The sequence below is a fragment of the Sebastes umbrosus genome, chromosome 21, assembly GCF_015220745.1.
Source record: "Sebastes umbrosus isolate fSebUmb1 chromosome 21, fSebUmb1.pri, whole genome shotgun sequence".
Lineage (NCBI taxonomy): Eukaryota > Metazoa > Chordata > Actinopteri > Perciformes > Sebastidae > Sebastes > Sebastes umbrosus.
Window position 1 is genome coordinate 20,992,222 of NC_051289.1, and position 27,314 is coordinate 21,019,535.

Here is a 27,314-nt window from a genome sequence, read left to right on the forward strand (position 1 = left end):
CTGGTGGAAATGCGAGCCCGTTGAGACTTTAGCTCACCTGGAGCAGTGTGTCTATGACCTCTGCAGTAATGGGATTCTGATTGACACCGTGGGTGCGGACGACATATTGCTGCCGTCCCCACTGATGATGCCGGCAACGACAAACAAAAACAGAGCGACACAATGCCCCGTTTCCGAGGGAAAAATGGCATTTCCTTTCACTATCGCTTCAGCCATTATCTACATAATTACATTCAGCCAAGTTCATTCCCCGACACTGCTCCATTTTTGCTCGTCGCGGCTTCAAAGCCAAAAGTATCAGCCACTAATTGATAGTAATTATCCATAATCCAAGCCTACAACATCCCCGACGCACAAAGCTGCTGATCCCAACAAATTGAGCAGACTCAACTCAACATGGTCCTTAAGTGGGTTAACTAAGTGAAGCAATTAAATTTCAATCTAACGCCCAGGTGTTTTCATACGCGAGCCAATTGGGTCAAACACTTTGTTAATAAACACTTTTTTTAAGCTGTTGGGGGGGTGGTTCAGAGAACACTCCGGCTTAATGATGAAAATGAAATAGAAACACAGGAGTGGCTGTTAAAAAGGCCTTGAGGTGTGTGTGTATAGGCAATTTGTTGTCATTGGATGGATAATTGCACAACACACACACACACACACACAATAGAATTTACTGTACTATATATTTGTCCCACCTGATCTCCCCAAACACACACACGCCTCTGTAGCGATATAGCAATTGACATATAGCTTGCAGGTGCACGTCTGTATTGGCTTAAAACAGATCAGCCTGTCTGCTAACGTGTTACCTGCTAATTGCCTCCTCTACCTCTTTCCCCCCTGGCCTGCAGTGCATTGTGGGAAGGGGAAGGAGTGAGATATCAGCAGCAACTCTCCTGGGATGGACCTCAGACCCCAGCCTCCCCCTAATTATATCCTTCTTCGCCAGCCCTCCTTCTCCTCTCACTAGAAAGTGGGCAGTTAGAGAAAAGTGGAGGCTGTGAGAAAAGAATTCATGGCACATTCTCTGCATTACTCCTCTCTTGAATGTTTTGTTCAATTTATTGGCTGGAGAAAAACGCATTTACTGAGCCGCTGCCTGAAGAGACATTATAGGCCTGTTCGGTATATACATACGCAGTTTAACCTATCTAACATTACAGATATTGCTGCAGAATGTACACGGGGATGAATACATCTGCTTCATTTATCTGCAGACTAGTGAACAAAGGGGAGAAACTAGGAAACGTAGTCTCATACAACGGTTCATATGATATGTTACAAAAAGTTATTCCTCATTTTTTGTGCGTTTTCCTACGAATGTCCAGCAACAGGAGAACTCCAGTCTTCTCAAAATAAACTTCCGTCTTCACAAGAGACAACTTGGTTGGGTTTAGGCAGCAAAACTACTCAGTTAGGTTTAGGAAAAGGTTGATTTGGTTAGGTTTAGGCAACAAAACGACTTAGTTAGGTTTAGGAGAGGTTGATTTGGTTAGGTTAAAGCAACAAAACAACTTAGTTTGGTTTGGGAAAAAGGTTAACTTGGTTAGGTTTAGGAAACAAAAGGACTTAGGTTTAGGCAACAAAACAACTTAATTAGGTTTAGGAAAAAGTCGACTTCATTAGGTTTAGGCAACAAAACAACTTAGTTAGGTTTGGAAAAAGATCGACTTGGTTAGGTTTAGGCAACAAAACTACTTAGGTTTACGAAAAGATCGTCGTTTGAGTTAAAATAACATCGTAAGTGGTGTAACTTAATTACAGATGTGTGCTATGTGTTACATGACAAAAACTACTTAGGTTTGGGAAAAGCTCACCTTGGTTAGGTTTAGGCAATAAAACGACTTAGTTAGGTTTTGGAAAAGATAGCTTGCAATCGTGGTTTTGGTTAAAATAACACCAGAAGTGGCTTAACAAAAAAATGAACGTTGACTTCTGGTTTCACACGGGTTACGAACAGCAGTCTCCTGGGTGAAAGTCTGGTGTTTTCTGACCCACCTATCCACCCCGATCTCTTCCCTACACAGCGTTTATACTTCCTGGTTCAAAACTACATAGACTAAATGTGAACTGATTTCGTGGGATATATACGAATTGCCTTGCATTACTTCTCGTAGGTATAGCTATACGAACAATGTATGAGAACACTGAACGGGGGGTTCTGTTTTCGGTTTTCTGTTTGGGGCAAATAAACACAAGTGGTCAAATCGAATGACGCAAGGCAGACAATTTGCTTTGCGTTCTGTCTGAACACAGTTAATTTGAAGTATGCAGTACAGAATACACAGCTTTCTCACAGAAGAAAATGCTTCAGATCCTCTTGAGTATTTAGCAATCATACGAGAACATCTCCATCATTTGTAACTTCCACATTTTGGACTGGTAAGACTGTGTGTAACAGCTGGAACTGATCGCAGAAAAAATACTTGAAGTCAAAGAAAAAGTAAGAAAGATTATCAGCAGCCAAGCTCTTTTCGATTATAGTTTTAGTCAGGTGCACTGTTTTCATTAGAGTCTGTTTAAATGCAGCATACGTGAACAAATTACTTAACGCATGGGAATTGAATCTATACAGAAGCTACAGTCATAACTGCTTAGTTGCACTGTCTGGCCTGTGCTCATATTAACAACAGTACATATTGGAAAAGTGATCCGCTGCTTAAGTAGCCAATTAAGCGTAAGCCTTGGAGGGACACGCAGAATAGTGACCCAGCTGCTGAACTACGGCAGCTAGCTTCCAAATTGCAGCACTTTAACTTATTTTAATGATGGTTTTGGTGAGCTGATGAGCGGTTCTGTTGTACGTTCCACAAAATAATTCATTATAAATCAAAATATTGCCAAGATATAATGTCATAACAAATATAAACTATTTATAAGCAGCCGAGATAACAGAACAATTTATTTTGTGATCCTTGCACTGTCAGTTCAGTCCATCTCCGGTTCCCTGCATTGGGGGTAAATGTGCCGTCTGCCTGCATCAATCCGTCCGGGCCATCCATCTATCGAATCCTCAGCATTACTAATGTATGCAGTTGGACATGCTATCCAAGCAGGAGTCAATCAGGAGGTCTTTACTGCCTGTGACATGCCAAGCCAGTTCAATAGAATCGACATGCTGGGCCTCACTGATACTGCTCTCAGCTAAAGACTATTGGCTGTGGACCCGGCGACAGAAGATGCACTGCGGAGGAGGGAGGGAGAGAGAGAGCTACATCGGTGGGAGGATGGTGCCGTGCAGATTCGAGGCGAGGCCAGGTGGAGAAGAGATATTAAGCGATCTTGTCATTTCATAAGCGACATCACTGACTGGAGCCCTTAAAGGAAGTAACTCCCCAAAGATCCTGCTGCATTGATCCGTTTGGGTCGGTAGCTAGTCCGCAGACTGCGAGAGGTTAGACTGCATTTGACCTCTGTGTGTGTGTGTGTGAGAGAGAGAGAGAGAGAGAGTGTGTAAGTGTAGAAAGAAACAAAGTGTAACGCAGCAGCATTAAACATTTGCCTCATCCACAGGCACACATTTTCTCATTAATATTCTAACCTTTTTGTACAAATAAATATTAATATTTTTTTGCCGAGTATCACCAATTTATTTAACTTTTTTTTTAATGTTATGTTTAAAATTTGTATGGAATAAAACTATAGTAGAGTACATTACTGGTGTCAACATTTGACTGACAAGCAATCTCAGGGAGGAGCAGTGAAATAACACCATTAAATTTACTCAATAGTAGGAAAATAATAAAAGTAATTTGTTTTTAATTGTCTTCTGTTATCTCGTTGCTGCTTGCTAATGTCACCAGCCATTAAACTTTGGCAACCTTCTTCCTTGTTACATAATACCGATGTCTGGGGCAGACATTTCCCCATTGCTACGCCCACCAGGGGCCAGAATCTGAAACCAGGGTAGGACCCAAAGAGCAGGTGTAATTACAGAATATGTTGGCACTTTCCCAGCTAGAAGAGGGGCTAACTCTTACCATCTCTTTTCCCTCTTAAACCCCGGGCGAGGGGTCATTAGTACAGTAGCTGGGGGTGGTGACAGTGTTCACTGTTGTGTTGAAAATAAGAGCCTCTGATAGACCAGAGGGGGCAACGTTTTCCACTAAATTAAATGAGAAGCTGCATGGCCTCTGGTGATTAATGAGAACGGCAACGGGATGTCAAGAATTGCTTGACGGAGTGACTGCAGGTGTGTGAGAGAAGACGGGAGAGATCGGGTTTGTGTGTGTTTTAAATCTGGGCCATAGGTTCTGTATTTGTGGCAGTTTTTAGGCTCTAATGAGTCAGTAAGAGTATATATTTAATATGGGGCCACCCAAAACTTTAGTGTAGCCAAAATGACAGAAAAGTGTCACCACTAAAAATTGCATGTTAGATTTAATGTAATCTGTACTGGAAGGTTTTCGTACCAACTGCAAAATATGAGGAAAAAAATTAAAATGTATACAAACGGTCACTGAAACTGATTTATTTTTGCAGATTGACCACTTCAGCAGGCGAAATGTGTTTATGATTTAAAATCCGTGAAAAGTAGGTGCAAAATTTGCGGCATAGTTATGTTATTGAGCAACCAGAGAAGACACGAGATAGAGACTAGACTTAGAGGAAGAGAGGAAGAAAACGGACGCATACCAGCTATATTACATTGCAAATTAAATGACAGAAACAGCGAGTATTGTAGCAAAGTAAAAGGAACATACTAAGTGCACTTTACGGGAGCTGTCCGTTCAGCACCACCAAACTGCAACACAAGCCAACAGACCAACAATGCATTCTAATAAAATAGTGAAAAATTAGGATTTTATTTGAGGATAAACCCCCTTGAGATGCTTCATCTTGTTTTCAAGAGGGTCCTCAGCCAAGGCTGTAATGAGCATATATATGATATTCAGTATGCGGTCACACTAAACCCTTTAGCTGGCAAAATGACAAAGAAGCAGCGCTGCTAAAAATTGCATGTTTGCATCGATGTAATCCAATATTGGAGGACGTTTTCAAGTATGATTGCAAAATATGAGAGGGGGAAATTTATACTAATGGTGATTGGAATTGTTTTATCATTGCAGATGTATTTGTGATTCAACATCTGGGAAACGCAGGCGTAAAATTTGCGGCATATAGTGGTTTTATTGAGCAGAAAGAGAGAAAGAGATTAGAGAGTTTCTCATCATCGATGCTTCAGTTATATAAACCAGCTATATTGCAATGAAAACTATCTGAGAGACAGAATATTGCAGTAGAAGATGCAGTTAAAGTGTAATTTACAGGAGCTGTCCGTTCAGCACCACAAGCCAAAAGACCAGCAGAGCAGTCTGATTTGCCTTTTTGCAGCAGAATTTCGTCAAACCAGCGACACAAACACGTAGTCTAAAAAAATCCAAAAAATGTAGCTATCACAAAAATGTATTTGTTTTGTAATTCAAGGAAGCCTTTTCAACTAAATCACTGACCTTTTTCCTGAGTGCTATTCAACAGTACAGTAGAAAAAGGCTTCCCAAAAACAGGTCAGTGATTTACACAAAGAAAAAAGAGGGGGAGCCGCTGAATATAGAAATGTGAGATGATTTTACATTATAAATATGTGCATAAATACAGGCACTTAATTGCATAAAGAATACAGAAAAAAGGCTTTCCTTCCCACAGCCTTCCTTCTTGCACTAAGCATGTGTGATTGAAATTCCACAACATTGTTTTTTTAACCAACATTTCAATGTCCGCAGCAGAAAGCATTATTTCACTCAGCTTCCTCCCAAATATGGACAAAACATTTTAAAATTCAACGTGTCCTCATACAACGGTTCGTATGATATCTTACGAAAAGTTATTCCTCATTTTTCGTGCATTTTCCTACGAATGTCCAGCATGTGTCAATTTACGCTCCAGTCTTCTCAAAATAAACGTCCGTCCTCACAGGAAACAACTTAGTTAGGTTTAGGCAACAAAATGACTTATTTAGGTTGAGGATAAGATCCTGGTTCGAGTTAAAATAATACCGGAAGTGGCGTAACTTAAGCACGGAAGTGACGTGACAAATAAATCAACGTTGATTTCTGCTTTCACACGGGGTATGAACAGCGGTCTCCTGGGCAAAAGTCTGGTGTTTTTTGACCCACACATCCTCCCCGACCTCCTCCCTACGAGGCGTTTGTCGCTCTTCATACTTCCTTGTTCACAATTACATTGATTACTAACGAATTGATTCCGTTGGTTACAATCCTTAAAACTGTCATTTGATACTACTTATGGTTGGCATTTAATCTGCTATACAGCCATTACATGTAAAAGTATGTATGATCATTAGTAACCTCTGTTTACAGGAGGTTTCATTCATTTTCAGTGGCGGAGTCCGCCATTCACATGCTGGATTCAAATGGCGTGCACATGCACCAGGGATTCACAGAAAATGCAACATGCATTTACTGTATTCTTTGATTACAGTAAGTCACTGAGATTCAGAAGACAAGAGTGACATTGCACATAATTTGTGTGGATTCGTCCCATAATGACAAAACTCTGGGACTCCTATTTTACCACCATTAAACACTGGTGCCAAATTAACCAAATCTTAAGTATAATAACTTGAAATAGCCCATAAGGTCTTATTTATTGTCTGTACATTCAAATGAACTCACCTGCTGTACAGCAGTGTCAGTTAATACTACAAAACCAGCAGTGACGTTAATATATGCGGCTCTTGTGATAGTTTGTTGACCACTTAGTGAGTCAAACCTATGATTTTTTGCTTAGACCTCCAATCACCATCATCTAGCATCATAATCACCATCATCTCAGTCATCACCACCCAACATCACCACGGAGCCATCGTGCTCCAGTAACTTACATTACTTTGCTAAGAGAGCAAAGGTCTGGAAAATTCAGTACAGCACCTTTTCTTTGTTTGATTGTTATTTTCCCGTCCTTTGTCAGGTGCAGCTCTATTGTATGCTGCTGTTCTGCTTGAAGGCTAAAGCACCGTCGGATGGCCATACATAATGAGCGTCTGCATTCATTGGCCTCCCCAAAAGATAACTCGCTCAGAATCGCTTTTCATGACTCAATGATCCCATTATCAAGCAGTTTTTATTCATCACTCCCCGTCGTCTTCAGATCAGAATCAAATATCTCGCTTGGGGAGGTTTGGGGATCTTAACACGTCGGCGCCGTCACCGTGTGTGTGCACACGAGGCAAATTAGACAAACAGGAACAGTATGATGACGCTGTCAACACTTCTCCCTCTGTTAGAAATATCTGCTTCAGCTTATGAGGGGGAAATACTGCCATATGGTGTTTTCTTCACTGACGTAGCTCTCTTCTAATGTCACCCATGCCGATATGGCTAGCTCAGTGGGATGTCTGACTCATGAGAGGGTGGCCAACTCCTTTTGGCATTTTTGATTATGTACTACTTTACAACTCATCACCACTTTCTTTCCCTTCGGTCAAGGTGAGCCTTTCAAGTACCCTTGACGTTTTGAGTTCATTAGCACATGAGTTATCAGGTCTTACATATGCTATTATCACATCGATAAGTCATTTTAGACACAAGTACCGTTATGTGATCATAGATAAGAACTCATGTCATCTTTTTATGGCCTTTTTAATCTACTCTATTACTTTATTGCAAGGAAAGAGATTGCTTTATGGCACAAAACAGACAACCCTAATGCCAGACAAGAATGCCAATATTATATGATTCGGCAAAATCCTAGATTATTTTCCACAACAACGATTTTCTTTCTCTCTTTCTTTCTTTCTTTTTTTTACATCCAATGCCAAGATGTTAAATTTTTGCTTTCTACAAGATCTAACTTGTAGATATCATAAAAATGATATGGTTAGGGAAAGATTGTGTTTATGGCAAATAAAATATGGTTATGTACATACTTGGTTAACCCCTTAAAACTCAGACAGCCTGCTGGCACGCCCAGCCCCTATTCTTTCAGAGTTTGCAGTGGGCTCAATTTTCAAGCTGAAGTGAAGATACTGGTATCATATAAAACTATGGAAACCTAAGGGATCCATCGGTATCAACCACGCTAGCATGTCGGGAAGAACACTAAATAACACTACGGAGTTACGCTAAATTTTGGTGAGGTACGTGGGTCCCTTGACCTCTGACCTCAAGATATGTGAATGAAAATGGGTTCTATGGGTACCCACGAGTCTCCCCTTTACAGACATGCCCACTTTATGATAATCACATGCAGTTTGGGGTAAAAAAAAATTTAGTTATATGAATGCATTACAAATATGTTATTTTCTCCTATTCTAAAAATTATATGTTTGAATATGTCTGCATACTTGGGTCCCTAAACACTCTGAAAATTACATAAGTGGGGTATGAAAGGAAATCTGAGACTCATGTGGATTTAATGAGTCCAATTGCATGTGTGATGATGTTACCCATAGTAGCCATTACATATAGTTTTTTAAATTTGACCTCAATGTATAAAATGACCTGTGGTGACCTCTAGGATAATCACAGCCTCATGAAACTTTACAGCCACAAACTAGAGACTTAGAGCATTCAGAGGATGGATGGCTTTCCCAGCTAGATTAACAATGAGCAGCTTACTCAACAGAAGTGCTCGCCATCCAATCACCGAAAAATGCAATTTAAAAGTTTTTCAAACCAAATCACAGCATGGCTTATTCTATGATGTTCCTCAAGGTCTTGGTGTCTTAATGTGGTATTTTCGAGGGATTTTTGACAATTTATATCAATTATTGAGTGGTTAAAAATGGTTAAATTGCTGCAACAACTTATAAGACATACTGTAAGTGAGCATGGGAATGGACATCATATACTTCTACCATCATGTTCTCAGCGGAAAAGAGGGCAGTATGGCAAGGGATTCTTTTTTTTAGATCTTTTCTGGCCGCTTATTTGGGGGAACTTGTTAGCAGGCAGTTGTGTATTTACACATCCAGCAGTTACAGAGCAATATTAGCATTCATTTGGAGTCGTGTCTCTGGCCACCTGGGGGATGTAAGTCCAATGTTCACTCTCCTTTTAGCTCTGTTTTTCGACCTCAGATGTCTGAGGAAAATATTGGTCTCTTTAGCAACTAAACGCTCCACTATGTTCACCAGCTAGCTGCCAGCTTTGTCTGTCTGCTCTTTGGTGCTGGGCAGGAAGCCGACAGTGGAGTTTTAAGAGCTTTTTCACAGAAAACAACTGCCTGCTGCGGCTGAAAACAACACTATGAGAACAATAATGGTGAACCAAAACAGTGAATTTGCAGGCCGCAAAACCCAAACAATGAGCTGATGGCAGATGGTGGAAGGGTCAATGGAAAAATAACATTTAACAGTGTATAATTTGGAGAAACATTGGCACTGTAGAGGTTCCCACTCATCTCTGTATTTATCACACCTAAAATCATATCTCAATCTGAATTGGTAGATTGTTTTAAAAATGTACTGTAACTTTTCAGATGAAAATATTCCACTGATATAACCGTATTCACAAGCTCACAATACATAATGAGTTAAAAATAGAAGCATGTTTAAAGTGTTTCTGAGTGGAGTGTTTTATGTTTTTTCCAGATGGCATTGACTCTGCGAGTGTTGCCAACATCTCCCCCACTCTCTACCAGTTACCAAATCATCAGTGTGGTGGTGGTGGTGGTGGCTGCGAGTGAAGGAGAGGTCAATGAGGGGATTAGTCATGAAACCCTGACAGGAGGGCCCATTATGAGGGCGGCAGTAGCCGACAAAGATGGGGGGGAAGACACGTCGCAAAAAGGCCTCTCCATTAATGAAATGGGTCACCACATGAATGTTGAATGTGCTCTGTCGACAGCGAGGAAGAGGAAATGCCTCCGATATGGCTGCTTTCGGCGTCCGAGACCCCTTTCTTGCACAATAGAGGAGAATTGGCCACCCTAACTTGGAGATAAAGAGGCTTTATGAGAAATCAGATTGGAAAATTGCTCATTGTATCCTCTGAGATTGTCATGATTTTAAAGCAACTCCATGGTAAACAGTTTGTAATTAATCATTTGGTTTGTATGGGGGTATTAATGTATGGATCATGACAGGAATCAAAGATGCTGCCTGCGTTATCTTTATATGTGTGTGTGTGTGGGGATTTTAGATTGAATTCTTGCTGAACTAGATTTGGATTTATGGAACAAATATGGGATGGATATTGCCTGGAGGATATGCACACACACACACAGAGACAGCCCATTTACACACACACTAGCCGTAGTTGTGGAAATACTGTATACAATGCCACCACAGCCCATATATACCAGTGAAGCGTGACTTGTCTCGTCATGCGAGACGCATCGGCAGTGCAGTCTTCCAGTCCACGACATAATTCCAATCTGTTGTCTGCGCTGCCGCTAATAATGTTAAACCCATCGGGAGAGAAATCAATGCGCAAAATATAAGATGTGTATTATCAGCAATGCAGCACTCCATGAGAAAACAAATGTATCAAGTCGAAGAGTAAACTCCGGCTTCTGAGGTGAGAAATGAATGTTGCTTCATCCCTGAGAACGGGGAGAGGGATTTGTCGAGGCGACGCGCCTCCTGTCCTCTGCTCCGCTGATAAAATCTTCATTCTCACTTGTAGCTTTGCTCCTCATATCTTTGGACTCGGTCGATTCCTCTGGCCTGTGATAAATAGCACGGGATTGGCTTGTACACCTTCTGCGGGGTTCAATGTCAGCGACATGGCGGCTCATCACTGGATTTCATTTGTACATAAAGCTCTCCGTGTACTTGATTTTATCTCACAACTGAGCTGTCCTGTGCCATTTACACTGTGGCAAGGATTTGTCTTTCATCTTGATCGTCCCTGTGAAATACCGACATGAGCTGTTTCTAGTAAGAGACGGCACCATAAAATCCTCTTTTTGAGTGGACCCTGTGGTTTTTATGACCGGGTTGCCATTAAGTGTGTTATGATAAACAGTGTCGCGCTATTCCGCCGAACAATAGTTGGTGGCGGTAATGGTCCGAAGAAGCATAGCAATGCGCTGACAAAGGCAATGACGAGAAACAACAGACTGTATATACGACATGACAGCTTCCAAAAAGTGAAGCCAAAACATCTGGATTGCCCCCTGGTGGATGGCTGCAGTATAGGTCATAAATCCCGCCCCCTCCATGTTAGTGGACGTGACATGGCCAAACTGAAAAGTCAAAGTACAGGTCATATATATATTTTCCAAAGATGGTTTCTGTCATTTTAGGTAGTTCTTATCAAGCTGATGTATGTTCAAGTGTTCATTTGTCTGATAAGTTTGGTTTTCATTAGTTATTTGATGCTATAAAAAGGGGCTGAGACGTCAAGATTGACAGCTGCTCTGAGTGAGATACAACTTTAACTTTCCATAACCGTCACCAGTCTGTGTAATAGAGCATGAGTCCATTTGATCATAAATGTAGTTATAGGGATGTTGTGGTTAATTGTTGTGTCTTTCTAGCCAAACAGCTACCGTGGTGCTAATGTAGCAGCTAGGTGGCTCACACTAGCAAGCTGCAGCTGTGCTCGGCTAGGGTGGGTTCGTGGGCGGGATCTCGACATTGCAGCTCCAGCCCTCCGATCACTACTGTGCAGACTCTGGCTCCAAATGACGTCAAAATCTAAAGATGGCAGCTCCGGGATATTTTGGCTTCACCTTTGTACAGTGGGAGGAAGTGGAGACGAGTCGTCCATCTATATACAAAGTCTACGTGTGAAACACTATGAGCTTGCAAACATAGATATAAAAAATTGGCTTTGCAAATCTTTTGAGTAACAACATGTTTGTTAGACGTTTGGTAAGAATCACAGAATATAAAAATTGCTTTTATTCGTTTACAAGTAAAGGCTACAGGTTTTCCTTTACTAAGCTTTTAACAAAAATGCACATTTCTATATCATTTAGTGCAACCTTTTGTGATAATGTCATAGTGCTTTTTTCATGTCATATTTAATACTATAATTAATAATTTTGCAGTAATGTTATTTGTATTACTTACAAATGACACTGAATGTTTCTTTTATCTGATTCTCCCCCTGAAAATATCAAACAAAAATTAAAAAAATGTAAAGATTTTATTACAAGCATTACCAGCTGTATTTGAAATTTGTTTTATAAAATTGTGATGGTTTAAATAGCTGTTAATTTTAGGCTTTGAGAAGTACTTAATACTGCTATTATAAGAAATAAGGGATATTTTATTTTTTATTTTATAGCACTATATCAAAAGCAAAGCCTGCCAATGTCACCTGGTTGCCTTTCCTCACATAAACCACTGTACACCTTCAGGGGTTTCTATAGGCGGCCTCCTTTATCAATGCATGCAGCAACTTCATTCAGACGGGAAACAGCTCAAAGCAAACACTCCGCTTTTTGTATTATGAATATTAAAAAAAATGAAATATCACGGGACTTATGAAAGTACAGTACAATAGGTTTAAGCTGGATTGTCTTTGGAAAAGGAGCAATTCAGCAAACAGAGACTAAGCAGTCAAAATCCATCCTTCTTTCATCCTGCCATTTGTATGTGAGAGTGGTAGTCAGCGTGGGGAAAGACAGAGGAGATTTTAAAAAAGGCAGCCAGAAGGATCTGCGCTTGGAAAAAAGGTAGTTCATACATGGGAATAGTCTGGGACTCAGAAGTCCACCTTAGCACTCGCACTCATATTCACCTTCTAAAGGCACGCAGGGTAAATACAATGTGCTGCTCAGACAGATGGCCTTGAACGATGAGAATAACGGTTTTGTTTGCTGCAACAAAACACATTTTTCTCATAACTGCAGCAACACCCAGAACACTTGTTTTCCTTCACAAAGACCAGGGAGGTATGGATATACGTTTTTCCCTTTATTCCACGTTTCTGTCCACATTGTAGTTATCGATATGAGAGATATGAAATGAATCTCAATTGGTGCTCTATGGGACTTTTATCTCTTTAATGCATGTGCATCTTTTAATAATGAGTGTGAACCCCGTGTGAGTTTTCTCCAAATTAAAAGGATTGCAGTACTTAGAAATAGCATATTGATTTTCAACTAAATTCGACAAAAGTGCCTGATTTCATTGCTCCTCCGTGAGACGCGGTACTATCTCGGTGAAGAAAATGAAATGCCTACTTTAACTCGCCTGATTAATTTCGTTATGTGTGCTGTTTACGCCTTGGGTTAGACGAGATTCACTTCTTAAGCTCCATTTTTATTGTGTATGTTACAACAAAAAGTGCACAGATAATGACATACCACTTTGAAAATCACATCTTAAACAGGCATTTCAATTCAAAGTATACGAACAGGTTGCAGAATACTGTGTCACATTTCAGACGAATTGCCATGTACCTGTCAGCTGCTTTGGCAGGTACATGGCAACGTCTTTCATGAAATCATGTGCTGCTATTTATATGGTATTAAATCACTGTAATTCAACAAGACCCGCTGATGTAAATGGCTTTGATGTGACCCTGTGGGAGTTTAACAGCTCAACAGCAAACCTGGTCAGTGGCTAAAAAGAAAAGTTACAAGGACCTAATTAAAATCACTGTTGGAAGGTAATAGCAGTTTGTGGAACAAGAAATACATTTCATGTAGTCTTGAGTATTTCTAAATGTGGTCAACAGCTACTATTCAGTAAGTCCCTGTACCATGTCACACATTATATTATTCTTGGGGCTGTCAAAGTTAACAAGAAAATAACGCCACTAATTTCTCTAACACAATTTGGAGGAGGTATCGGGCTGGTAAGATACTGGCATCATATGAAACTAGAAATAAGGAATGCATTGGTACCAACTATGTCATACTAGCTTGTCACGAAGGAGGTAAAATAACGCTCTAAACGTGCTAAATTTTGGCGAGGAAAAACTGTCAGAGCCATTTTCAAAGGGGTCTCTTGACCTCTGACCTCAAGATATGTGAATGTGACGGGGCAATGGGTTCTCTGGGTACCCACGAGTCTCCCCTGTACAGACATGCCCACTTTATGATAATCACATGCAGTTTGGGGCAAGTCATAGTCAAGTCAGCACACTGACACACTGACAGCTGTTGTTGCCTGTAGGGCTGCAGTTTGCCATGTTATGATTTGAGCATATTTTTTATGCTAAAGGCAGTACCTGTGAGGGTTTCTGGACAATATTTGTCATTGTTTTGTGTTGTTAATTGATTTACAATAATAAATATATATATATACATTTGTATAAAGCAGCATATTTGCCCACTCCCATGTTGATAAGAGTATTAAATACTTGACAAATCTGCCTTTGAGGTACATTTTGAACAGATACAAAATGTGCGATTAATCGCAAATAATCCTGGACAATCATGCGATTAATCCCGATTAAATATTTGAATCAATTGACAGCCCTAATTATTCTACATATAAAGTTAGTGTAGATTTTGCTAAATGTTGTTCTTTGGTGCCAATTTGGTTTCCTAGGCAAAATAGCTGGTGTCTCTTGCATCGCAGCTAATTCCACCACCAATCCTTAGGAAAAAATAGGTCCTATTTAATAGGCTATGTAGTTATGTTGTTGTTGGGTTTTGGGGTAATATTTCAAAATAATAGTATTAAAATAGTATAAGTAAAACATAGTAAAAGTTGTGAATTTAGAAAAAAAATTCTCCCCTCATTTGGGCCACCCCTAGCATTCGCCTATACCGCCTATGCCTAGGGCTGGCCCTGTTTTAATTGACTAATCCTGTCAAAGGATGGCTGCGTAAAGACCTTCATATTACCCTCACTATTTATATGATGGTTGAACATGGTTGTAATAAGCCTGCACCACTGTAGTATCTACAGTCTACAGCCATGCTAGCAGATCTGGGGTATACTTAGCATTTAGCGCAAAGCACTGCTGTAACATTAGCATGCTTACATGCTCACAATGACGATGCTAACATGCTGATGTTGAGCAGGTATAATACTAACCGTGGCCACTTCAATTCAGCCTGTTAGCATGATAACATTTGGTAATTGGCCACTGAAGGGAATGTCATTAGTTTTCCATGGATATCTGTACAAAATGTTATGATAATCCATTGAAAAGTGATCAAAGTGGTGGACCAACAGGCTGACAGGCCCCACATTGCCATCCACAGAGCAACGCTGCTGGCATGGTTAAAAATATGGCCCCTCTCCTTAATGAGAGCTAATTAAGCATCTGAACCAAGGCCTGATTGACAGGAAAAACATCATCACGCAGAATATTTTTGTCCCACCATCCAGGAATATGCCCCATTTTTGTCCACTGCCATAGAGGACACAGACGTGGCAGCGATGGCCCGATTATTGCCAGCAGCCTTATGCAGATGAGTGTGCACAGGCAGCTGTGGCCCCTAGATATGGCGCACTACTACGCTCTGCTGCCGCCAACGCCATGAAACTCATATTCTGCCTCCGCCTATCGCATTTTTCAAATCCGCCCTCTCCCCATAGTCTTTCTTTTTTACCTTCACGGTTCACATGTGTACCGCTTGGGGAGGTTTTTGCAGCTGGGAATATCCAATTAATTGGACAGGCGGACCAGCTTCTATATTAATACCGCCTCACACAGGAACACACCCACCACAGCTGCCTCTAGACGGGGGGAAATGCTTGAGTAAATGATTGTGACTGGTAAACGCTCAACACAAGTAAACTGCTGGAAACAAATTCCACATTATTGTTCTCATTATCTACATTAAGAATTTCAAAAGGAGAGAGGTCACAGCAGGAGCTGCATGAGGACAAAAAGGGGACTGCAGGTGTTGAGACTGGTTAAAACTCTACAAGGACAAATGGAACTAATACATCATATTAGGATTTATGTTTGCCCCTGCTTCTCTGCAGCTGGAGGTTGGTCCCAAAACTGTCTAACGCTCTGTTGTCCAAACACCCAAGCATACTTCCAGAGGAACAGGGTGAGTAGAAAGTTTCTGCCCCAACTGATAAAAATTTCTTTTGAGCTCCTCAACCTGGCAGACTCAAGCAGGGAGGGCGCCGGCTAGAGACGATCCGAGGGAGGAGGATCAAAGGTGGAGAGGTGGAGAGATGGGCTGGACGGAAGTCAGGAGCGACAGGTGATGTAGGTGTTGATGGAAGAAGGAAGAAGCAGACAAAAGGGAATAGAGGCAGCTGGGACTGCTTGGTAGCCTCTGAGTCAGAGACTGACTGATTGAGCTCTGTCAGGAACAACTATCACAGATGCAAGAAGTGAATTGAAGGTTCATAACAGGTCAAAAAATGACAATAGTTCCAAGTAAATCCGAGTCCAAGTAAAATTCAGAGCTGAATGCAATCTTCAAAAACAAAGATACAAAATCTCGACAGGTAACCGCGAACCTCCAATGAGAGGAGTGATGGTATTTCAGTTGCAAACTAGAGGTCACCAGTTAATAAAACATCCTACGCTTCCTCTCCCGGCGGACTCACGCGTGTAGGAAGGCAGCTCACAGCTTCAAACCCAACCGAATCATAACGCAGCAGAAACAAATAAAAGAGAGAAACATTTCTGTGCACACTTTGAAGTGAGAAGGTGGATAAACAAGAGCACGGAGGGGAGAAGGCAAGCGCAGGTCAGAGGATTTAATTTATTTTTTACAATGTGTGTTTGTTATCTAATCACAAAGTGAATAAGTATCACTACAACAGTATGAAGCGAAGATATAAACACCATAAAGAAACTATGTTTCAGTACTGTGTGTTCTAAAAAGCAGATGGAAACAAACGACGTACACTTTTGAGGTACTTTACTTGAGGATTCCCATTTAAAGCTATGTTATACTTCTACTCCACTACTTTTTCGATGAAAATATTTTACTCTACACTTCACTAAATTTATTTGACAGCTATGGCTTCTAGTTATTTTACTCACAACCTCCTATATTTCTCTTGTGACACTTTAGACACCGAGGTCGGCCCACTGCTCCTAAATGCTTAGGATGGGTTAAATGTGTACAGTAGACTGTATATAAGAAGTGGACGTAGCCTAAAGCATCCCCTGCTTTATGGTCTATTTGACTCTAAATGGGACCATAATTTACTAAATGAACATCATGCTGTATTGAAGAAGACTTGAAACTAGTGATTGAGACCATAAACTCATGTTTGCAATGTTTACTGAGGTAATAAATCAAGACAGAAGTATAGTCATTTTTTCATAGACTTCTATACAATCAGACTTCTTTTTGCAACCAGAACAGTCGCCCCCTGCTGGCTGTTCGAAAGAATGCAAGTTTAAAGCACTTTAAAGGCTTTTCAGACCCGGATTTGAACACTAGTTCAATGCAGAGGTTGAATTTCATGTATGTAATTTCAGTGACGATAAAAATAAAGTTTAATTTATGTATAAAGTTAAAATTAGCTCCACCTCGATCAGCTACAACAGTGAAATGCTATTTGATAATCACACATTCGTCCCATTCACATTCGTTAATGGACAATCTGCTGCATTGCTTTACTGCACAAAGTGACATTACTTTATGGCACAAAACTGTACACAGAGTGGTCTGGGTCATAATGGTCTAATAATGGCAATGTCATCTTTGCATGAGCCGGAAGAGTTTTTTGGAAAAAGTGTCAGTGTGGACAGCAAAGTGACAGATTGATGAATGGGGGCAGAATGAATCGGGTGTATGATTACAACCACTTTACATCTCTGGCCTTTGAGTGGCAACCATGAGTCATCCTTGGATGCTCCGCTTCCACTCCCATCATTCTACAGTAAATATGACAGAGACACACATTAGACACTTTTATAGCCTATCTGAAGTTTCTAATACCTGACTTAACTCATTTTTGCTGGTCTAACAAAAGGCTGTGGGGTCATTTGATTACTGCCATAAAAAACAACATGTGGCGTGGATGTTAACAGATGGTCCAAAGATATCCGGACGTCTCGACTCGGCCGTGTCCAACAAACGCGGCATTCTCCCACACAATGACTAATGCAGACTGCTGATTAAAAAAAAAGGAAATGCAGAGCACAGCGGAAGGTAAATAGATGCTTAAGGTGGCACAGAGAGAGAGCGAGAGAGAGAGAGACTAAGGAGGGTAGACAAGTGAAATGACTTATTCAAGGGAGAAGTGGGCAGGGAGAAACATGAAATTAGCACAAATAGATTATCTGTCGACTACAGGCAGGCCGAAGAGCAAGCCAAGCACTGTGGAGGGAGAGGCAGAGGGAGAGGGGAAAAAAGCAGATTGACTTCTTGTTTGTTCCTCCCTTAGGGGAGATCCGATAGAGCCATCACTCACCAAATTGCTGATCTGTAGTTGAAACAGCTGTATCCAAAGCACACATGCACTGAACTGCACGCCAATTAGAATGCACAATAGTATGACCCATGCGCCGTGGGAGGGAGGAACTGTCTAATCTTTCACATCTGTTATATTTGTGTATTCCTCAGACGGAAGCTTTGCTTTATGGTACTTTTGGATATGATTGGAATAAGTCGACACTAATATAACAGAGCAGTGAGAGTGCTTAAGGAAATAGTTTTGGGAAACATGCTTATTTGCTTTCTTGCCAAGGGTCGGATGAGGAGATCAATACCACTCTCAAACATGAGAGATGTATCAATCCTCCCATCTGACTCTCGGCAAGTAAGTGAATAAATACTCTCTATTGAACTATTCCTTTAAGTAATGATATCTAATTCCCAATGATGTTTAATGTGCTGCATGAATGACTCTTTTGGCCAGAGAAAAAGTCCCAATTACATATCCGTCTGCTACTTCAGCACCACGGACAGCGCTGTGGATGCATCAATACACAGCACAGTCAGGCTGCCGACGTTTCAGAGCCGTGGTCCCGGCCATAGATTGTAACTTGCTCAAACCTCAGTCAGATACAGGATCAATGAGCCAGGCAGGCTAGACTAACATATTCAACTAAACAACCCCTCTGCCTCTGCTCTCTCTCGCTCTGCTACTAGGGGGATAGAGAGGAGGGGGATGGTAGGTTAACATATCACCTACTGCTAGTGGCAATGATGACTAAAGTGTGATGACATATTTACATTCTGTGGGCGGTGGCATAGCAATATGATTGCAACAGATGGATTCCATACCATTTATAGTACATATTTCTATACATTTTGAGATATTATTTAATACATTTTGAGAATGTTTCTCAAACCAGACAGTGTTTTAAAAATCCAAACAATTTCCTCGATGTAGCATCCAAATGGTTTCACAAAGTAGCAGATTAGCTTATATGTAGAAATGTCCACATTTGTTGCTTATTAAAAGTCAATGTAAACTTAGAAGAGTCTTTTTCATTCCATGCATTCTTCTTCCTCGTCAAAAACCTGTCACCTAAATTACACATAATGCAACTTGACCGCTAACAGCTCAGTCGTAGATTTAGGTGTGTTATAGTTCGGGCTGGGTATCGGTACTTGATACCTTTAAGGCGGTGGTTCTCAACCTTTGTCATGTCCGGTACCCCTAAATTGATACAGATTAGCTCACGGACCCCCATTTGATAAGATTTCGCTACAGGAGGGACCTCCATCTGAAACGATTTTGGTTGTTAGATATTATAATTCTGTAGTTGTCAACTGCAGTTGAGGAGATAACCATGGCAGAAGTGAAAACTATGATCAGACACTCTTATGACTCATACTCCCATTGGGCTCACTTCTCACGTAACCGTGGGTCGGGGGACGCCGCTGTCAACCGCTGTATGAGTGCCGTGCAGTACGGCGGCAATTAGCAAGCCAGTGGGTCACACACACAGCTTCCATTCACATGATGGGTATCGAATGAAGTACTGTATTGGTATTGATGTCACTTTTAAGGGTACTGGTATTGCTACTGGCATCGTCATTTTCTAAACGATGCCCAGCCCTAGTTTTAGTAGTGGCTAATGTAGCCTCGAGCGGCTAACCTCAAGCAGAGATGAGCAGTGGCAAACATCTGTTTACTGTGAACCCACTGACAGAAATAATCTTTTTGACTGTAGAACTTATCTATACAGCCAGTTACGTAGAATCAGAAGAATCTGTTGTAGTGATGATGAATTTAAGAATAAAGCCCAAGCGCTGTGCAACCGCTTTATGAAGAAAATATTAATAATGAATCTGCATTAAAGGGTTGTTTTGACAAAGTGCAGTCAGAGTACAATGAAAATAAACCTACAGCCACAACTGTGACGGTCTCTACATATTCACCGATATCAGCTGAGTACAAATATGCTATTTCCTGCTATTGGCATTGTATTGTCAATTGATTTAGAGTTGGGAAATTTTGTGTGTGTAGTGGACTGTTGCCAATGATTTAATAAAAAGAAAAATGTTTGGGTAACTATTTTTGGTAGCACACTAAAGCATTTCAAGAGACTGAATCTAAATGCAATGAGTTGAGCCCACTCCTCACTTTGTTTAACATCCAAATGATCTTTACAAGAGTTTTTAAATTGCAAAAGTTACAGTGCATGTGAGCTCAACCATAGCCGACCCGGGGAGAATTAAAACCAGACTGGGAGTTGTCCACGGCAATATCCTGAGATGTTGCGGGCTACACGGTCAGCATGGGGATTCACAGTCACTGAGCAGGATTCTCTTCCCATGAGGCTGATGGGGAATCCAGACCAGAGAGAGGTTGGTGCATCTAATGACCAATTCGCCCCTTCAAGTGAATTTCCAGTCTACCCCTGCAGTCAAAGTGGCTGTGAACCCTTGAGGTTGTTTCTGACCTTCCCTGATAATGCCCCGCGCCACATATATGCTTTGGAAATGGAATCACAAGTCCCACAGGCGCGAGAGTAAATTGGTGAAACAAACTTTCCTTTCCCCATCTTCTTTTTTGTTGTAAGCAAACAAGGGTAGAAACAAGCTGGAAATTTAGTTCAAGATATGGGGCTTACATAATTCTTTATGCACTGACAGCGGAGAAACAGGTTTGGAACTAATAGAACAAGTCTGTTGCCAGATTGGAGGGTTATTTAAATCTTTGGCTTATAAAAAGGATTGCAGATTTTGGCAATTAAAAGCCACGATGGTGGCATGGCATAAAAGTAGCGCCACCTACAGCTCTTACTCTTAGGTGTATTCTTTGGTTTGTGTTTTCCGCAGATATGTAGCTGCTGTTTATCCCACATTTACAGGAATAGAATGGGGATGGGTCTTCGTATATAATTCAAGGCAAGGACACAGAGCCCCTTCAGAGACAAGTCTACTCTTTACAGGAGAAACAGAGCGAGACAGGGAGCGGGGGGACAGAGGCCGAACGAGAGAAACCGAGAGCCAGAAAGAGATCCTTTAGTAGCCTGAATCTTCTCCAGCTTTAATTACACCGTATTGATCACAGAAGAGGAAGGGGGGAGATCGAGCGGAGAGGGGAGACAGTTGACCAAATTGCAGGCTGTGGCTACTGTAAAGCACGTCAAAAAACCAGAGCAATTATGCCAAAGTCATACAGTAGATAATTAGAAAATCCTCCCAACTCGACCCACTGTCTCTCTCCACACACCCATTTAGCCCCGCTGATACAATACAACAGCGAGGGTGTCAAATTCATTTAAGTCACCGGGCAGTATGCATTGTTCACATCCATCTCACGGCTCCATGCTCCGTTTGATTTGAAATTCTTTACATCGATTTCTTTCCTCCCCGGTGCCTTTGGTGCGGCCCTCCCTCGTAATCAACCATAATCGAATGTCCATGCGTGACACCTCTGGCTTCCCTGGCACAACTTCAGCTGCATGTTACAGATGCAAAGAGGTCTACTTCTGCAGAAGTTGCCTTTCCGTTTCTATCTTTTTCTAGGTTGACCTACTTTGGCAAAAGAGCTTAGGCTCCTTTCTTTGTTTCTCACACTGTTGTGGCAAGGGCAGAAAATCTGCGAGCTCTCCTACTGTATTTCCCTCCGCTCCCCCTCTCGCTCCCGATCCGGGGGGAAGGCAGCCGAGTCCAGCTCAGTGAAATATGCCAGCTTCAACCTCACTGCCCCTGCAAAATCGCTCCCGCCGAGTCTCACAGAACTGTATTCCGGGGGTTAAGGAGCTTATGTCTCGTGTACGACGCATGGAGAAAGGGGCTGAGCAGTGATTCGCCATGGGAGGGGGGGTTGGTGGGGAAAAGAAGAGTGAAGCCTCTCTGTGTAGAGTGTATCTCATTATGGCTGAACTGTGCGTTACCTTTGGTAAACAGTGGGGGACATTTCTCAGGCGAGCGTCACTCTAAAAGCAGCAGGCTGGTAAACGACGGCGGCCCGGCGGTGGCGCTCAGCCATTGCTCAAATCTACAGCCCCACAGGGATGTATGAGTTTGGTCATGATTAGTCAGATAGAATAAATAATCTGCGCTCGTGACAGCCCCTTTCATTCCAGCGAGTGTTGAATGGATAACCCGTCCGGCTCTTTTGTGTTAGTAAATTCCCTCCAGTTATTTTCGCTGAATGACCTTCTCAATCACGGGAAAAGTCAAAAATTCAATTTCTGAGCGAGGCATTCATTATCATAGTTATTGCGCTCAAGGGTACCTGCCCGGGTTACAGAGCTATGCGTGCTCTGGTGTGGCTCTACTCCATTTTAATGGCATATTAAGGAAATCAACAAATTAGAGATTCATTAAATAGCTTGAAGGCGTTTGACAATGTTAATGTAAATAATGTCACAGCAGCAAACATATTATTACAGCGCGACTATAACTGGCGTAGCATGAGAACAGAGCTCTCTAAACACATTTAAATCCTCAGCTGAGAAAACTTCTTTTTTTTCTCACAACCACATCAGTTAGAGCGACTGTGACTGAGCATGTCATCTCACCCAACTTTGAATTGTTGCGACGTTCCGCCGCTGTATTGCGAGCCTCTCGTGTGTGAAAAGCAAAACAAGAGTAATTAAATCTTCATCCCTTCACCCCTACAGCCATATTCACATCTGTTAAATTGAAAAACCACACAGTGTAAAACAGATCCACTTAAGTCTTATGCCCCAGTGGCTCCTGTGGTAGCGCCAAGGAGGCTTTTTGTTGGCCTTTTCCTCTAACGGCCTAATGGCGTCTTGTTTTCATGTTATATGACCCTCTTGTGGATTCCGTAAATCAAGCGCTAATTACGGCGTGCAGTGACCTGACGGCTGAAATGCTACCTCAGATGTCTTCCACGGGCTACTAGACAGCTGAGTGAATTTGGCGTCCAAAACGGAGTGCTTCAGCAAGCCGTGAGCAGCTCGCTTAATTAAGACATGCTGACAACCGGTGAACTCCGCACATCATTATGGATCCGCTGCCTTATTGGAAAGAATGGTAGCGGTGCACACATTTTTCTTCACTATTGGGTAGCTGTACTGTCGCTGCAATAAAACCACAGAAAAACCACTGAGGTAGTCCTAAACGTGTTCCTTCAGGGGAATCAGCTGGATTAACCTGGCAGGACAACCCAGAGCAAAAATGTCCCACTTTGTCCTACTTTAGTTGATTGATGCAAATTCACTTAACAATTTGGAATTCAGATTACCAAAACCAATTGACATGCACACCTGGGACTTTTGGGGTCTGAAGGTATCTTTGCACATGACATGTTTCCAGAAGAATTCAGGTCTTACCTGCCCTGGACTTTGATGTCAGAGATGGCATAGAAGTATCTGGACAGGTTGTTCTCGTCCACCATCGTAGCTCCCGTTGCTGGTCGGAGCAGACGGACTCTCAGGTCTGTGATGGTGAAGAAGTCCCGCAGGTTCTTGGTAGTGTCCAGCTGGCCGTAAAGCGAAGCCATATTGTGGAGCCGAGGCCCAGCAAACAGCGCAAAGCGGTCCTTGATCTCAAAGCGCACCGTTTTATCATACTTCCACACGTAACCTCGCGAGTAGTCCTCAGTGCAGATGATGTCCAGCAGGGTGTGCTGAGTCAGGTCCTGCACCGTCTTGGGCTCCATGGTGAAGGCGTCCAGGCAGTCGGTGGCGTAGAACTGGTAGGGCTGCCAGCTTCGGCCATAGTCCAGCGACTTTTCCAGCACCATCTGCTCGGGCCGGCCGGACTCAAAGGTGAGGACGATGTCGTCGGTCAGCTCGATGGTCTTGTTCCAAGATAGCGTGATGTTGACCAGGAGGGCCTTCGGGTACTTCTTCCAAGACGTGGACTGCCAGAAGGTCGTGGGGTTGCGGCCCTCGATGTCAAACATGAGCTCCGGAGGGTGGGCGAGTTCCTCTGTGGTGGCGTCACATTCATTATTACACATGTAGGGGTTCTCCTACACAGAGAGGGAAATAAACAGAGGAGGAGGAAGACAAAGTAATGGAAGGTTGTTAGTCTTGGCGAGAAATAACGAATCAGGTCATTTTCAGAGTTGATTATGAAGAGAACTCAATGCAAGAATGGAAATAGGGATCTGTGAAGCTGTAAGATGAATCTCAATGAGGGCATCGTGTGAATGCACATGCTCTGCTGGGCGTAGTGTGCAGTCGTATATATGAATATTTGAAGCCTGGTCGCTTTATGTTGCACATTTATCTTTTAAGAGTCTCCCAACACCTCTGTTGACTCTTGTCATCTCAGCGCATTTGCTTCCTCTCTGTTGCATTGTTACATCATGTCACTACAACTGTCACGTCATTCCCAGTCCTGGAATTAAGGAGTCTGTTTTTCTCCTGCTCTACAGTGTTGGAATCACAAGACTAGTGCGCTGTATGTATCAAGTGGCCCAGAGGAACACATTTGTAGACTGAGTGAGCTCATTGCTACCTTATTTATACTTCCCAACTTGACTCATTAACACTGAGCGCATTCAAAACACGCCGTGCATCCGACTTCACTCGAATCTTTTGGACCATTTAATCAGTTCGTAATAACTTCACTCGTAGAGATGTTTTATTTTTATCCCTCGTGTCTGAATTTGACTTGTGGTTTTTTAGAATTTCTTCGCAAGCTTTAAATTCATCACGTCCCCTTTGCTTGAAAGAGGTCTTTCCAAAAACATTTGTCCGATTTACCACAAATCATTACCAGGCGATGTTCTCTCCCTGCTCCCTGGGGGCTCCATCTAGCTGTCAGGGGGAGGAGGCACTCCTCCACGAGGACCTTTCAAGTGCTACAAGCTCCAATTTATCAGGACAAGATAATCCACTACTTGATTAGGTGGGAGATGTCACCCTGTGCGTGTAGCCTGTGTGTGTGCGTGCGTGTGTGTGTGTGGCGATGTGGTGAGGATACAGGGAGAGGAGCAGGCCTCTGATGTAAGGCAGTCTAATGAAGCGTTGAGGCAAAGATCGAGGGAGAAACAGCTCCATTCGGCTAATAAGCTTTGCAAGTTTTTCCTCGTCCTCCAAGGCAAGGTGACAATGAAACAGGGCTCTGATGTCAGGCCTTCCGTCTGTTGGAGGGCCCCATTAATATCCTGTCTGGGGGACTGTCCCCTACAGGCTTCTCCTAACGCTGGACAACGGCGGCCGTGGCTGAGGAAGACTGGCAGTGGAAAATTCCACTAAGGTTTTAGTGTACCATCTCATGGTGGGAGGTTAGGTGTGCCATTAACTGCAGCATCTGGTGCGCCGTGTATCCCACAGACAGATGTGTGATAACTCATATGCGACAGTTATGCCTGCTTAGGGGGTGTGCACAGTCTCTAAAAAACACACTTGGCATGCAGGATGGCTGACTGTGTCGCTGTGGCTTGTTGGAAATGTGCATCCATCGAGGGAGACCTAAAACTGTTATTCAACGACGGTGGAGCGCTCCGCTCGGAGCACAGGTGTAGACCGGGGAGGAGAGAGGAGAACATGTTCCTTTTATTGACCCCATTAATTATTGTTAATTCTACTGTATTTCTGAACAGAAGAAGTACTCTTACTTGCATGCTTTTTTTGTGGTTAGCACTTCCCCTCTGAAACGGTGCCTTTCTCTGCTTGAAATCCTATTAAACATTGTGAGAGACATTTATATTTTAATTAAATCTCTGCCTTGAAATCAAGTTCAGTTACACAATATTCTATTTTTATAACCCTCAGACGTTTCTATTGTAAGTTTGCTTCATTCTTACTTATAATAGTGGAGTACTCAGATCCTTTATTTGAGTAAAAATAGGAATACCTCGATGTAAAAATACTCCACTACAAGTTAAAGTCATCCATACAAAATCTTACTTAAGGAGTAACTTAACAGCCCCTGAAAGTCTTGTCTTTGTTGACCTCCAGTGGTTTGACTTCTCACCTTTCCTTGCCAACTGAACCAATCACACCTTTCCAACCACAGAGGAGACGAAACACTGCTTTCCAGCCTGGTGTTACTCTTTAGGGACAGTCAGTATTATCAGCAAAAATTACTTAAAGTATTGAAAGTAAAAATACTTAACAGCAGAATGATGCCTGTCAGTTTTATATTGTTGTATCAAATATAATTGAATTGTTCTTACTGATGCATAAATACATATGGAGCATTTTAAAATTGTTGCAAGTTCAGGTGGAGCTCATTTGAATTACTTTATATACTGATAGGGAAGTTAGAGTTACACATTTTATCAGAATTAATCATAGATTGTATATAAGAAGTGGATGTAGTCTCCGTGACATCACCCATTGGTTGGTTGATTGCCGTTTTGAAGCCTCGAGTTCGGCATTTTGGCCGTCGCCATCTTGTTTTTTTGCAACCAGACGTTACACAAGAGGGTGGTGCTAAGTACAACCAAACGCTGATTAAGACATTTTTAGTTGACCAAAAAGGCTGAAAACACACTGTGAAAGGGTTAAAGTTCTAAGATGAAAACACGGACAACTCCCAGACCGGACAACACCGTGGTAGCGACCTGTCAAAGCATCCCCTGCTTTATGGTCTATTTGACTCTAAATGGGACCATAATTTACTAAATGAACATCATGCTGTATTGAAGAAGAATTGAAACTAGCGATTGAGACCATAAACTGATGTTTACAATGTTTACTGAGGTAATAAATCAAGTGAGAAGTAGGCTCATTTTCTCATAGACTTCTATACAATCAGACTTCTTTTTGCAACCAGAGGAGTCGCCCCCTGCTGGATATTAGAAAGAATGCAAGTTTAATGCACTTCAGCATTGGCTTCACTTTTCAGACCAAGAGGCTAACCACTGGATTAAATGTTCACAGGTTTTGTATGTAAAATATTATTCCATAACTGTAGCTGTCAGATAAATGTAGTAGAGTTGATGTATAAAGTAGCAAAAATGTAAATACTCAAGTAAAGTACAATAACCTCAAAATTTCTTAAGTACTTACTTAAGTAAATACTCTTGGTTACTCTCCACAACAGCTAAAAAATAGGTGATGCATTTATGCCACCATCGACCCATAATACGCCAAAACCTAAGCCACAAAAAGTCGAGCTGTAGCCTTTACCTTTGGCTTGAAGAGTAAAAGTAAGCAAACACTACATAGGGG

General features: G+C 41.9%; 1 protein-coding gene across 12 annotated transcripts in view; it reads right to left on the reverse strand.

Annotated features, from left to right (window-relative positions):
- ntng1a (netrin g1a) overlaps positions 1–27,314 on the reverse strand; it is a 128,559-nt gene that overhangs the window by 43,190 nt on the left and 58,055 nt on the right. For all 12 annotated transcript variants that reach the window (XM_037756738.1, XM_037756732.1, XM_037756735.1 and 9 more), the window contains exon 3: positions 23,514–24,157. In XM_037756738.1, coding sequence (XP_037612666.1) covers positions 23,514–24,157 — 644 coding nt within the window. The remainder of the gene's footprint in view (positions 1–23,513; positions 24,158–27,314) is intronic.